Source organism: Lineus longissimus, chromosome 8 (assembly GCF_910592395.1).
Source record: "Lineus longissimus chromosome 8, tnLinLong1.2, whole genome shotgun sequence".
Classification (NCBI taxonomy): domain Eukaryota; kingdom Metazoa; phylum Nemertea; class Pilidiophora; order Heteronemertea; family Lineidae; genus Lineus; species Lineus longissimus.
Genome location: NC_088315.1, coordinates 5715811 through 5729080, shown reverse-complemented (window position 1 = coordinate 5729080; position 13270 = coordinate 5715811). Strand labels below are relative to the sequence as shown.

General features: G+C 40.4%; 1 protein-coding gene across 5 annotated transcripts; it reads right to left on the bottom strand.

Annotated features, from left to right (window-relative positions):
* Positions 1-198: 198 nt before the first annotated feature.
* On the bottom strand, positions 199-13199 carry LOC135492224 (myosin light chain kinase, smooth muscle-like). Of its 5 annotated transcripts, none has more exons than XM_064778524.1 (9): positions 13127-13199; positions 5825-5874; positions 4386-4476; positions 4018-4230; positions 3467-3608; positions 2679-2878; positions 2194-2392; positions 1803-1877; positions 199-1504 (listed from the first exon to the last, which is right to left on the bottom strand). In XM_064778524.1, the coding sequence occupies exons 2-9, from the start codon at positions 5859-5861 to the stop codon at positions 1424-1426; spliced, it is 1038 nt and encodes a 345-aa protein (XP_064634594.1). In that variant the 5' UTR covers positions 5862-5874; positions 13127-13199; the 3' UTR covers positions 199-1423. The 5 variants fall into 5 exon arrangements, with proteins under 5 accessions (XP_064634594.1, XP_064634596.1, XP_064634593.1 ...); XM_064778526.1 differs by lacking the exon at positions 13127-13199 and adding an exon at positions 11936-11958; XM_064778523.1 differs by lacking the exon at positions 13127-13199 and adding an exon at positions 11808-11916.
* Positions 13200-13270: the final 71 nt, after the last annotated feature.

The window sequence follows — 13270 nt, the reverse complement described above, 5'->3', positions numbered from 1 at the left end:
TTTGAAATGTCCTAGAAAAGAAAGTCTGGGGAAAAAAGGATTATGTTATGCGCTTTAATTCTGAGGTATTGATATTAAAGGCCTCTTTAGAACCGTATACACATGTAGTGTAATCCAACCAGCTGGACCCTTTTTCTAGTGGGACATTTTCTTCTTCTACACCGGCCGTTGAAAAAGCAAACACGTTTTATATTCTCATATGCTTATACAGTTTATTTTCATTTTTTAAATACAGTCATGTAATGTCCATTTACAGAGATTTTTAAGGTATATTCCAACAATCCGAATAACATAAGAACATAGTTTTTGGATAACAGAAGCAATGATGTATAGAAAGGCAAGTAGGGCAACCCCCCCCCCCCCGTTTACATATTTTTTTCTTGAAAAATCTTATAAAAAACACAGAGATATATGAATTAATTGCGATGTACAGCGATCGGAGCCTATTTCAATGGGCTAGATTCGTACGCGGCAGACCAGTCTCTGTTGCGAGCACCAGATCCATTTTCAAACACAGGTAGCAGCACCATCTCCAAGATGGAGAAGACGAATCCTTTCATATGCATGAAAGAATCTATACTTGACATGATGGATAAGGTGTCCGACAAAACATAACGAATTTTAGCAGTTTTTTTAAGATCCTCACATTCATGACCTGTAGACAGAGATGATTCGTTACCTTTGATAAAAACGATCCCCATAATAAACAAAAACACTCAAAACATTATATTTTATTCCAAAATGCCCACCCCGAAATTATGTCAAAAATAGTGAAAAAAATATCTCTTGAAAATTACTTTGTACACCGGTGAGTCACTTTTTCCTCACAATTATTCTCTCAAAAATAAGGCACACACCAGTGCAATATACACAGGAGCACTTTCTCCCAAGACAGGTACAAGTTACACCATAGAATATCGATCGATCCCTTTAATAAAAACAAATTGCAAAAACCAATCGTCGTTGGAACACCTTCCTATTGCTACCAAATAAAAGATACCTGGAAGGATAATACTTCGTTGTATCTTTTGATGACCGCACTGCAACCGGTTCAATTTGCGCTGAAAGATGTTAGTTTTGATATTTTATTTAAAAGATATCCATCCATGTACATAATGGAAGTTTGCATGGCTCGCATACTATATTCATTTTCGTATATCACATTGAACTTCCAAATAAACTAGCTCAGGCCAGGGAAATAGCCGATTTGCGGAGTCAGCAGCGCTTCTTCACCACACAGCAAACAAAGTCTAGTTCGCGGAAAGGTCCGAAAAAAGGCCGGTAAACTTTCCTCGGTCACCACTGCAGGTATTTCTCACCCTCAATCAGTCTCTTCGAACAACATGGTTGAACAAAAGCCTGTGATAGAACACTGATTCCAAAAGAAAATAGCAATATTTCCTGTTGAAGGATCATCCATTGTTCAGTTCTCCCTTCCCGGTGCACTCCTTGTGGAGAGGTGCACACCCATACGGGATAAAGCAAGGATTGCGTTAACCGCCTTCTGTAAACGAAATAAAAAATATGCCATCAAACGGTAAACTGCCCACTCAACTACAACGACGGAACTTTTTAAATACAATCACGAAGATACATGTGGAGACTAGTCGGCGACCAAAAAGGCGTTCTCTATGTTTAATTGACGATGCTTATATCTGAGATAAAATCTAAAAAGGTGTAGCCTTCGTGCTACACAGGTTCCAGATACATTTTTCCGTGATCCGATATAATTTTTTTACCGACGCTGCCTCAAATCTGAGACAGAGTTAGTATTCGCATCCTAATTTTCTTCTATTACGTACCTGCCATTTTCGTCTGATCAGGAACCTCTTTAATCTTGCCTTGTCAATTTTTGCTGCTGGCATTAGAGTTGATGACTGAAAAGAATATTTTTGGTATCAATCGAATTTTCAGATTATAGCTTTTATCCCTTGAACAACTTACTGCACATGGTAATATCTATACGCGTAGTCGTTAACGTACCACAGAATGCAAGAACACGTAGTGTGGTTGTCGAAGTTTATAGTATTATCCTATCACTTGTACATGTACTGTAAGTTGAAAGACACAAATCTTGTATTACACGACTCGGCTTCTGCATCCAAACATTAATCAAATTCGATACTAGTTTGAGTATTTCACTGTGGTCGAAGCGCGTTTGTTCTTTTTAGATGCCAAAAACATCACCATTACCTGTAACCAAGAATGTTTACTCGATTCCTCACTGGTCATGCGTTTCTTGGGATCTGCAACTAGTAACTTGGAGATGAAGTCTTTGGCTGTGTCCGATATTTCCTCGAATTCTTTGAAATCGAAAGACCAGTCGCACGCCGTGACATTCCCTAGTGTTTCCATGTCGCTATCTCCCATGAATGGGGAGAGACCTGATAATCTGAAAATGACGTTTTGAAACTCTAGTATGCTTCTTTATCCTGTTTTGGTGAACTTCAGTGAGATCAAGCTCACTGGGTGAGGAACCGGCAAATTGAGTACATTGGTATTGGGATGACATAGAGAGATTCTGGAGAGCCAGGCTTCACCTCCGTTTAAATTTAGCAAAAGACAACCTAAACATATCCTTCTTACGAACACAGGGACCGCCTAAACCCATCTGGCTCACGAATACGATGTCAGAAGGATGACTACTTGAGTTAAAATCCCTCCTTATGATAACTTACAACACATAGCATATCACTCCAACGCTCCACATGTCCGTCGCATGGCTGACGCCTTCATATTTGACAACTTCCGGTGCGACGAATTCCGGCGTTCCTGCCAGGACCATCAGCTTTTTCTTCGGGTCGTAGAAATGGGCGAGGCCGAAGTCGATTATCTTGATGGCATTGCCTTTCTTCGTCAGGCAAAGAATGTTTTCAGGCTAAGAAAAGAGGCAGATTAGTTATAATACGAGGCTCTGCAGACGTGATATGGTCTGGCGTTGAAATAGAGAATACAGGCTATTAAAGATGCTGTATTATCTTCTCAAGCAAAGTTTAAGTCGCTCTCTTACAGCAATTACGTGATGAAGGGATATTGTCATGTCCGTATTAGCCCCTTCTCGTATTCTAGCAAGTTGATTTTTGGCCATCCCTAGGATATGCCTTTCTTTCTCTTCGTCCTGACCCGTATTGCATTGTACGGGGAAATGTCTTGGTAACATGTTGCTTCGTTCAGAATGGTCTGATGTCAACCACATATCAAGTTGCGTGCACGTGGGGTATACTAGTAAATGGAGACCATACATGGTTATGTATGCTTTGGATTTATCATGCTAACATCCTCCAATAAGCATGACAGCAGGCCTCTGGATCATTTCTAAAATACACTCAAACCCCTTGATTGGTGCATTTTAGGCACGATACAAAGACTACTATGGGAGGATGCATGTTGGTGTGTTGAACAATTATTTGAAACACTCCTCTGAACTTGTTTTACAGACAGCCAATCTTGGGTTGCTGTTACTTACCTTCAGATCTAGATGTAATACATTCACACTGTGCATGTGGGCTACACCGTCTATGATTTGTTTCACGAACATCATGCAAGCACGCTCTGTGAGAAAGAAATCATCATCGACAACTCTTTCAAACAGCTCTCCACCAGATATTCTACAAACGAGAAAATATGAGATGCTTGTCCAGTGGGATCAGTAGAAAATTGTTCTGCTTCCGCTTTTGCTAACATAGAATTGGTAACAATGCAAAAGCTCGTTTTGTACACTTGTGCATTTCCTATGACTGTCGGTACATTATGTTCTTAATGTAGTTTACGGCTGCTTTTACATTACTCCACGTTTAGCTGCCTGAATAACGTATGTGTTGATGCACAATCTCGGCAAAACATCTGCAGCAGTAGGCATGCAACCAGGCTGTGTTTACGAGACACAAAACTTCAGTCTTTCTCATGCTTCTTCGTGGTTTGGACATTTTGGATATTTATGATATTTATGATGCAACCCTTTGCAAAAGTACAAGAAAAACACCGACACGGATATTTTTCTAAAAATAAAACACTCACAATTCTAAAATGAGGCACATCTCTTTCCGCTTATCGGAGGAATCATACACATCGTACAGCTGCAGCAACCTGGGATGCTGGAGTTTCTTCATCACTTCGACTTCCGTCATGACACCCTTCTTGTCATCTTGGGTGTACGTGTTGATAAACTTGGCCGCGAAATCCTTCCCCGTCGACTTCTCAACACACGCCTTGACTTCACCGAATTTACCGCTGAAAAATTAATGAAGAAGAAAGAAATAATTCAAATAGTGTTACGTATACCTTTGTGATTTTGGGGTAAAGATCTCTGATGTCCCCCCCCCCCCCCACACCCCCAATTCGTTAGAGTATTCACTACCAACGTTCATCCGTCTATAATCCCCTACCTTCCAAGGAATTCCTTCACATCGTACTCCTTGTCAATCCAACGTTTCTTGATCGTCACCTCACGTTTTTCAAACGGAATGTCAATTGTGTCTGAAAAGAGAAATTAAAGTAGGTATACTAAACAGAATATAGGCTGTTCTTTTTTTCAGGAAATTTGCTACCCCAATTGAGGCTCATCAGATATATACATGTACTTCAAAATTGGGAATGTACGTTAAAATGGTGAATGTACGTTAAAATTGGGAACTACGTATCTCGCGTTCGAATCTACGCTATTTATCCACTGCGCAATAAAGCTGCTGTACAGTATATTTTTGGCTTCATCTCTGTTTAAAGAGGTTATTTAGCCCTGAGAAAGTGGATCAAAACAAATGGAGATCGCATTGAACTTTCCAATGGGAACCATGCTCCACTGGGATTTGCCTCGAACGGCCAACATTCCACCTGCGGTAATCGGACGCCCTTGCGGGAGGCTACATGAACAATTGCATGCGTTGAAAGCAGCAGAAGGTAGCATAAGTCACGTGATACAATGTTTTGAAAGAAAATGCCATCATTTCCAAGAAAAAATTCATTCAATTCAGTGTTAGCACTGCCTTCTTGGATATGCAACCGCATATCGTTTCGAGGACGATGATTCAGTAGACTTTCATGGAATTGAGATTTACTGATATCAGTTTCTAAAAGATGTTTCACCTGGCCAATTAAAATGACTAACGTTAATCTTCTTGGCCTTGGTTGATTAATTCAATCAATTAAGGAGTAGATGATATTGTTGATTAAGTTGATGCGTAAACTTGATCTGTTAGCCTTCGAAGTATCAAACCGAGTTCATAGCTTCACTTTTCACGTATACGTGTTTCTACGTATTAACTCAACTGCTTTATTTAAGACTTAGGTCTACATGTATCGCCGTATCGAGACATATCTGACAGTTACACCGTAATTTCTTATGAAGCCATAGTGGATCGTCTGTAGCGAAACTGTTGACAGCGAACTGCTCAGCTGTAGTTTTATCCCGTCAACATATTTAAGTTTCAAATATCTCTCGGCATCCGTTAATGTAACGTTTTGGCACTTATCGCTTTGTAGCTCCAACTTTTGGGTTACGGCAGTTCCGATGTTTTTTATATTTTGTTTCGAAAAAAAGTTCTTTCGTTTGTTTGTTACGTGGTTAAGAAAGTAAAAACCTAAATCGTGATATCCCCTTGAGCTGGCTAATACTAGAAGTAAAATACAGGTAAAGCACCTACATCGTATTCTGTTGCCAACTTTGATTCAATAAGCCCACTGTCCGACCAACATTCCAAGCGTAGCATTGCTAGTAAGGAAACCATTATCCTCGTTGTTTGATCGACAGGCTGTTTTACTTTTATATATGCAATACTCATCTGAATGTGTGTGACCTACACTAAGGGGATAAGAATCGTCTACTCACCCCAGTCGGGTTCCGATTCGTCAACTCGTATACTCATCTTCACCTTGGCACTGCAATGAGTAACAGAGAGAGATGAACAACAATGAAAAGTAACGAGTTGAACGTATTTGCCATGGGAACAGAAAGGGGAAACGGACGTGTTGAATCTGTTGCTGTTTAGGTAGTTTAACTGGTTGCGGGCGATAACGGTTTCCGAAGCAAATTCCAAACTATTTCTTGAGTTTTGTAGTTGGTTTTTCTAGAGGGACATTACTTTTCTCACAGCCATTTCTTTGAATTTTTCAGCGTAACCTAATATTTATCCTTTAGCACATCTTTAATCATGTTGGTATACAAAAGGCCTGATGAGCCGAGGATTGTGAGTTCGAGTCTCCCAGATGATCCACGATGCTGCATGCCAAGCTTTTAAAATTGATCATGATTTCAACGAAAGCGAATGCAGTTTTAACAAATCCATACTCCCCTACTATCCACTGGGCTAAATGAGATCGGCCATCAGGTAAGTGGAGGACAAATCATGATATTCCACAACATTAAAGTGAAGTTATTTAAGCTGATCACTCTGGCTTTCACATTGTTATGTGGGTATACATGTACCTTGACACTCTACCATACCACATCTTTGTTTGCACTAGAACACCAGAATGTAAGGTGCCCTGAACATTGAAAAACGCTAGGATGATTGATTATCAGAGATGTTATGTTACAAAGAATGATGGCAAGGAAAACGTAAACTGTCGGGGATGAGATAAAATTCTGTCTGGTAGGAAGGTACAACTATAAGTGTATGTCATGTATGATACCAATCTGGGTGCGAGGAATGGCATAGACCACAGTGAGTATACTGACCTTGGTAAATACAGATTTCAGTTTTTTTTAATTAGGGAGACGAGTGACGTAAAAGACTTAGTGGTCAAAAAGACAAGGAGTCGCTGCCTGCTGGTGGTAGACAAGGAGTGAATGCATCAGACGTAAACAACATAGTTTTCATAATTCACACTTTTAGTGGTTTGGCTGGATTTCATCAGAAATGAACAGGTCCATCAGGAAAATGAATATGGTTAAGTCAAACATCGACAAAACATTATATCAAGGCGCTTGGCTGTTAGGCAGAAAAACATGGTTAATGCGTGTTTAAGATACGTTGAAGGAGTAGTTGGACTTTCGTTGTTCCATCATTGGCCCCAGTAGCAAGAAATGCCCACTATTTGTGTTATCAGTATAAAAATCGATCTAATCGAATGATTTCCTGCAACATCTCGCAGTCTCATTACCAGAACAACAACTGGTGTGATCGCCTGATCGAGACGTCGAGGACGAGATGAAGCACCACGCAAGTGACACAGGAGCGTCAGTTCTTTTCGAAATGTTAGAAGGATTAGGCGCAGCCTAAGGTGGAGGGATGAGATATGTTTTCCTACCTCAATGCCCTCGTATACTGACGTCCTTGCTCACCATTGTGGTGGTTCTCTTTCGGGCCATTTGTGCCGCTCTCAGTCTTTGGTGGCATTGCGCCGACGACATCATCATCGGTTTGTTGATCAGTTTTTCCCTCCGTAGGAGGTGCAGCTTCGTCGTTCTTTTTTTCGGCATTACATAACCGTTCATCGCCTTTTCCCGTTGAGCTGTTTTTCTCTACTTTTGACGTTTCTACTTTTTCTTCCTTTTTGTTCATTGAGCCACACGTTCCTCGAGTTTCTTTGTTTATCACAGAGGAACTACTTTCTTGATTGTCGGTGTTGCTCGTTTGTCCTGTGGACTTTTTGCTTCCCGCGCAGTGACACTTGGGAGACGGTGAAGTTCCTGTATCTCCCAAACCTTTGCTTTGAGCATTTTCAAGATGCCCTTTGCCTGGGCATGAAGTCTGTTTAGCCTCCATGGAATGACGCTTATCAATGGGACCGCATGCAAGCCCTTGTTTCGCTACATTATCCCCACTCATATTGTTCCATTGAAAAACTAATTATCCTGCAATGGAAGTAAACGAATGCAACAAAATTATTCAAAAATCAGCTAAATCCCATAGAATGGAAAAGCATAGTATTGTTTGTATATCTTGCACGTAATTCCGAGTATTTCGCCAGTATATCATGTAACTTGTGAAACTTCTATCCATTCACTTATCTGGTATCCCAAAAGATCCCAAAACATACGAAGAGCAAGGGTCCTTGGACTTCCAAGATCGGGCTCCTGAACTTCAAAATAAAGATTCAGAACCAGAGCTACATGTAAGCCAGTAACAAACAGGTACTTTTCCTTTGTAAAGACGTATCACTTTCTGAATTCTCAGGATTCTTTACTCCATCGTTCCTCCATGGAGAACAGTAAAAGTCAGGAAACTGAATCGGGGAGTAATGTGGTTCTCAACACCAATAATAACATAATCCGCTGATATAACCCGGGGTATATCACAAAAATTGGTTGCATTCACAGCTTATCAATTCCTTTAGAAACGGCCCGAAGACAACAGGTAGCTAAAGACATATGCTCCCAGGAGCAGCGTCAACAATAAACTAACAGTAGAGACCTATTGACTAGATATACATACTATTCTGCTAACTCAGGCCCAGATTGCGAGCATTAAATCAGCAGTTTTTGTTATCTACCTGCTGATGAGAACGCTACCATCAGTTAAAGGCAAACCTCTGCAACAACAGGAGATAAACTCCGGTATAGTGCTTTCTCCATTCACTCTGTGTACCAAGACATGTGTATACTAGAATATCTATCTATCTAACTATCTATCTATCTGTCCCGTGGGGCCGACCGTGGCTATGGCGGCACCATCTTTTGCCTATCCTTTGCGAGGCGGATCAGGTCTCCAGTTCTTTTCCCCGTTCAATCTTTTACATCGTCTATCCAACCCCCCCCCCCCCATGCTCTGCTTCGCGTGCTGCATAATAGTTTTCCCTAGGGTTCCTTTCGCTCTTGTCATCCGGTGGCCGAATCATCTCAGCTTCCTCTTCTTAGCCACAGCCAGCAGGCTGTCGAAGTCAATCAAAACAATGATATGTACTGTGTAGTGTACTTGAATCTAAATTCTTATAGGAGTTGTTCATCGATACCCAAATACATGTACATATATACGACAGTCATCATGGAAAGCACCGATAAAAAAGCCAAGAACCCCATTAACCTTTCTATCTAAAACTGGAACAAAAAAAATGGGTTGACGGATAAGGAACGGATAACCTCTGCAAAGTGACCTACTGTTGGGGAGTGAAATTTTATCAGATTTTATTTCAGAATTTACACACAGTGATCAGTTACTGATGGTATTCGGTAAAGCATAGAGGAATATGATCGTCTTGTCAGTTTCGTGAGTATTTTGTTGATAATTCCTAAACGAATTTGATGTCTTGAAGCAGGTATCTGCCAGACTTGGGCGAATCAATCTCAAAATAATTTATCAACTTAACGATACGGTATAACGAACAGTTTATATCGATGGTTAAGTAGGTTTATAGTAGCCGTCTCCGGTAAGACGTTACCTTCTAGTTCAAAAGCGAGGAGAACATTCTTTCCTTGGGCCATTTTTGCGATTGGTAGATCAATAGTTGATATGTGTTGTTTAATGAACGGTCTGGTTTATAGAGAGAAAAGCAAGACAGAAACATATGACAATGAGGTTCACTAAATTTGGACCTAGTCGAAGGATGAAGCAGTAGTCATAGGATGAAACCCCAGCAGACTTCAGCATTGCTGTTCATAATTTTGGAGAAGCCAGAATTCGTCAAGAGCAGGAAGTTATTTGACGTTATCACTTTCAATATTTTCATTGAACAATTTTGGTTTTGAGCAACCAAGCCAAGATGAAGTGATATTCTTCCTTCTAAATATTATACTTGATATGTCTCTATCTTTATTTCTGGAATTAGATACATGTACCTCATATACATGTTCGCGTGGGAGAATAATAAATTAATAAATCAGTGATCTGCTACCTGCCATTGCTTTTGAACTATGTACCCAGTAACATCTTATATTATATGTTGCCGAACGAAGAAACATGCCAAAGTCTATGATACTCCAACGCAAATTGTACCACTCATTATTTCATAATGAAGTCTTGTTGGTCTCTCAGATCTCTCCACTATACCAATGGTGGTACATCTCTGAACTAACTCAATGATGTACGTACCTGCTATCCTCTAGGGCAGTATAAATGAGTTCCAAATGTGCAGTTCCTCGAAACAAACAATCCTGAACTTTCATCGATGTGGGAATAGGTGAGTAGGTAAACAAACCTACTAACTTCCGGGATGAACCTTGTTGTTCAATCAGCACAAAAACGAATTCTCGTTCAATCAATCACGATGTAGTTGTCGAATTTGTTGTGTGTTTTTTTTAAATCATAATCCGCCTCAAAGGGCAGAGACCTGGCCATGACACAAAATGATGATTGTCTGGTAAAACTCGTGTGGAATTCATTCCCACGGGACCTTTCTTGTGTCTATAGGGATGCATAACTTTCAACACTCGTTTACAGTTTCCTAATCGCACCTCTCCCCAAACTCCAAACGGGTATCATCTATTCCTCAAACTCGAAAGGAGTCATCGAGATCTGTTGTTCAGTTTCTACCAACAAGGAGGCACTGGAAAGCCCGTGCGAAATGGGGAATGGCCAAGTGGGAAGGGGAAAAGTTCAAAGTAAGTTTCTGGTTTTTGGGTTGGTCTCATTCTGACACCAAATCAAAATATCGTATTGGCATACACTACATCCAATCGAACCCATCATACTCCGATGAAATGTTTATAAACGGTCTTGTTATTCACATTCCATCACCATAACTTCCTCGATTAACCTTATGATTTAGTCCAAGATGCTGTAGAACATACCAAGTTCGCCGGGATGGCATATCGGGTTGGATCTGGTGCAGCTTTCAATAACATTGGTGGACAGTTTCTCCCGGGCAGCAGTTCCCGGGTTGATGTCGGCCAAGATGATAATAAAGATAACTTCTAATAAGATCCAGCCACATGATCCATCCCAGAGTTGACTGTAGCATTCTCTGATCCATTCTGATCCATTCTCGAATAACGGAACTGGTTATGTGAAAACGTCTTACTAAATAAACTTCGACTGCGGCATACACTTTTCAGCGCCTCGGTGCAAAACTAAGCTTTTTGGACGATTTAGAATAGAAATGGAACATGGAGTTGCCTATGATAATATACAGATTTCAGAAGTATCTGCAAAGCTTTCGGCACATGTATACCTGTATACTTTTGAAGGGAACTTGTGCAGGAAACAACATACATGTATACGTATATACTGAGGAATTTTAGGAAGTCTGGTAGTCATAAAGCTTGTTTTGAAGCAAATGAACAGAGGTAGGGAGTTCAGGTTGGGAAACCTATCACATATAAATGATGTTATGGGTTCCTGTCCATTATACTTGTTTTGTGTGCATAAATCTACAGCGATATATATTTGTGAACATGCAACTATGGTTGGAATCGAGTTGTTTTCGCCTTAGATAAAGTTCTATTGTGATGATGATACCAAAGTAGTGTGCGCTGGAAATTACAACATCTTAGCTTGAATAGATGTTAGGATGTTCGGAAAGTTTGGTTACCATGGAAGCGATGTCTACCAGGTGTAATAAAATAACATTCAATTTGATTGGCAATGGATCGATATTAACCCACATAGATTTGTAAGATAGTTAGTTTTTTAAATTTTTAAATTTGGTGTCAACCTGTGGCCGTCTACAGCCAGTTAGAAGAAAGAGAAAATAGAAATGGCGCATTACCATTCCCCTAGAAATAAATTCAAGGGGGACAACCCTTAAGGAAACACTGACTGCCTTACTTGAAATATTTGTCGGCGCCGTTTCGAAACGGCCCAGGCGAGATCATGGTAAGGTCGCCAATCCCGCAAATAATTCATTCGGTAGCCACCTGCGTTCAACCCTTGTTGAGGCATCAGCAGTAAAGGTCTTATAAATATCAAATGCTGCAAGATTCAAAGGCATCTTACTCACGAGTGCTTGAATTTGGTGTCTGCTCCATAGCAGCCTACATGTATGCGTTTCGTGCTGGAGCGTCTTGTTTATCTGCTGTTGCTTTAGTCGTGGCTATCCTCTTTCTTCGAGATATAACACTTACCTTCAATACTGGTAGTACAATTTTTGTACATCTGCAAGAGCATATTCTCAAGATTGACAAAGGGCAATGCTTGTAGTCATAGGCCTATACTTCTCAGCTATTTTCTGCAGTTCACCTGGGGAAGCAAGGGCCATCAACAACAAAGAGTCTGAAACTTTTTACACATATACAACAGGTAATGGCCTTCATATTTCGTCATGTTCGTCAGTAGTCATGTAGTTTCAAATGTTTACCATGTTTTACCCATCTCCGGGTATTGTCGGAGATTATTTTTGAACTCTCTTATACCAATGTAACCTGTATATCCGACATATTTGTGAATGCTTTCTCATTTTGCTACCAAAGTCATAAAAGTGGTCCTTCCAATTTATAGTTCGACGTCCCTGCAAATCCTTGAGCGTCTGACATTAGTTGGGTTTGCAGTGAAGCAATAGGGGATAGCGCTACAGCACCATCCACAAAGAGTGTCATTCCCTTTTTCTGAACGATGCGAGGTATTTCCAGCAGAATAGGCATCGTATCGTATAGCAGCATAATGTAATGTCAGCTAAAGGCTAGTTAAAGGTAATTGCTGATGGCGCTACAACGCACTTTTTACATGTGCTAAAGTGCATGTACATGTCCAATGGTCACAATTTTCGCCAAAAATTGCTATGCTAACATCCCGCGAAAGATTTTGAGATGAAGCTTTGAAGCAAGGACCTGGCCGAAAAAGTGCTCTATCAGAAATCAAACTTACTTCACCAGATCCTCTCTTTCCAATTGCTGTTTGAGGCAACTAGAGTCACAAATGGACGTGATCAGCAGGGATGTTGTAATCTGGATCTTTTTTGTTTAATCAATCGCTAGAGGAATGATTATGTAAGTCAATTGCAAAATCAGTTCATTAATACTGATATCATGGGTAGGACACGACCCTTCAGAAACAGTTGGCAGTATGAGGATCATATACCTTCTGTTTCTAATGTTAGTGGTAACCTGCCACATTGATAGTGATACAGCATGACATGTGTAAAAGGGCGGCATTCTATAAAACAGGCCACTGGTGTGCTAAATGATGATTTGAGTAAAATATTATTCCTTAAATCTGAGAGGCAATACAAGTTTCGTTCGAGTTTCAGTTTTAGTGGATAAGTTGGTCCCGATCCCAATTTAAAGGATTATCCTCCTTTGGAGGAACAGAGTACATACCTAGGTTATATCCAGTCTGAACATACGTTTCCACGTTGCACATAAGGTAAATCCTAGCCGAACGCAATCTGAGGTTATACTGATGGATTGAGGATACCTGCGGGTGCAGGCTTCAGAAAATATCACGTGAATAACAGATTTGAG

Bases quoted from the DNA above. Each gene is read 5' to 3' on its own strand.
- LOC135492224 (XM_064778522.1), bottom strand. From the start codon at position 7,766: ATGAGTGGGGATAATGTAGCGAAACAAGGGCTTGCATGCGGTCCCATT. The intron at 4,477-5,824 runs GTGAGTAGACGA...TTCTCTTTTCAG, and splicing joins CGAATCGGAACCCGACTGGG to ACACAATTGACATTCCGTTT. The intron at 1,505-1,802 runs GTACGTAATAGA...TTTCGTTTACAG, and splicing joins TGATCAGACGAAAATGGCAG to AAGGCGGTTAACGCAATCCT.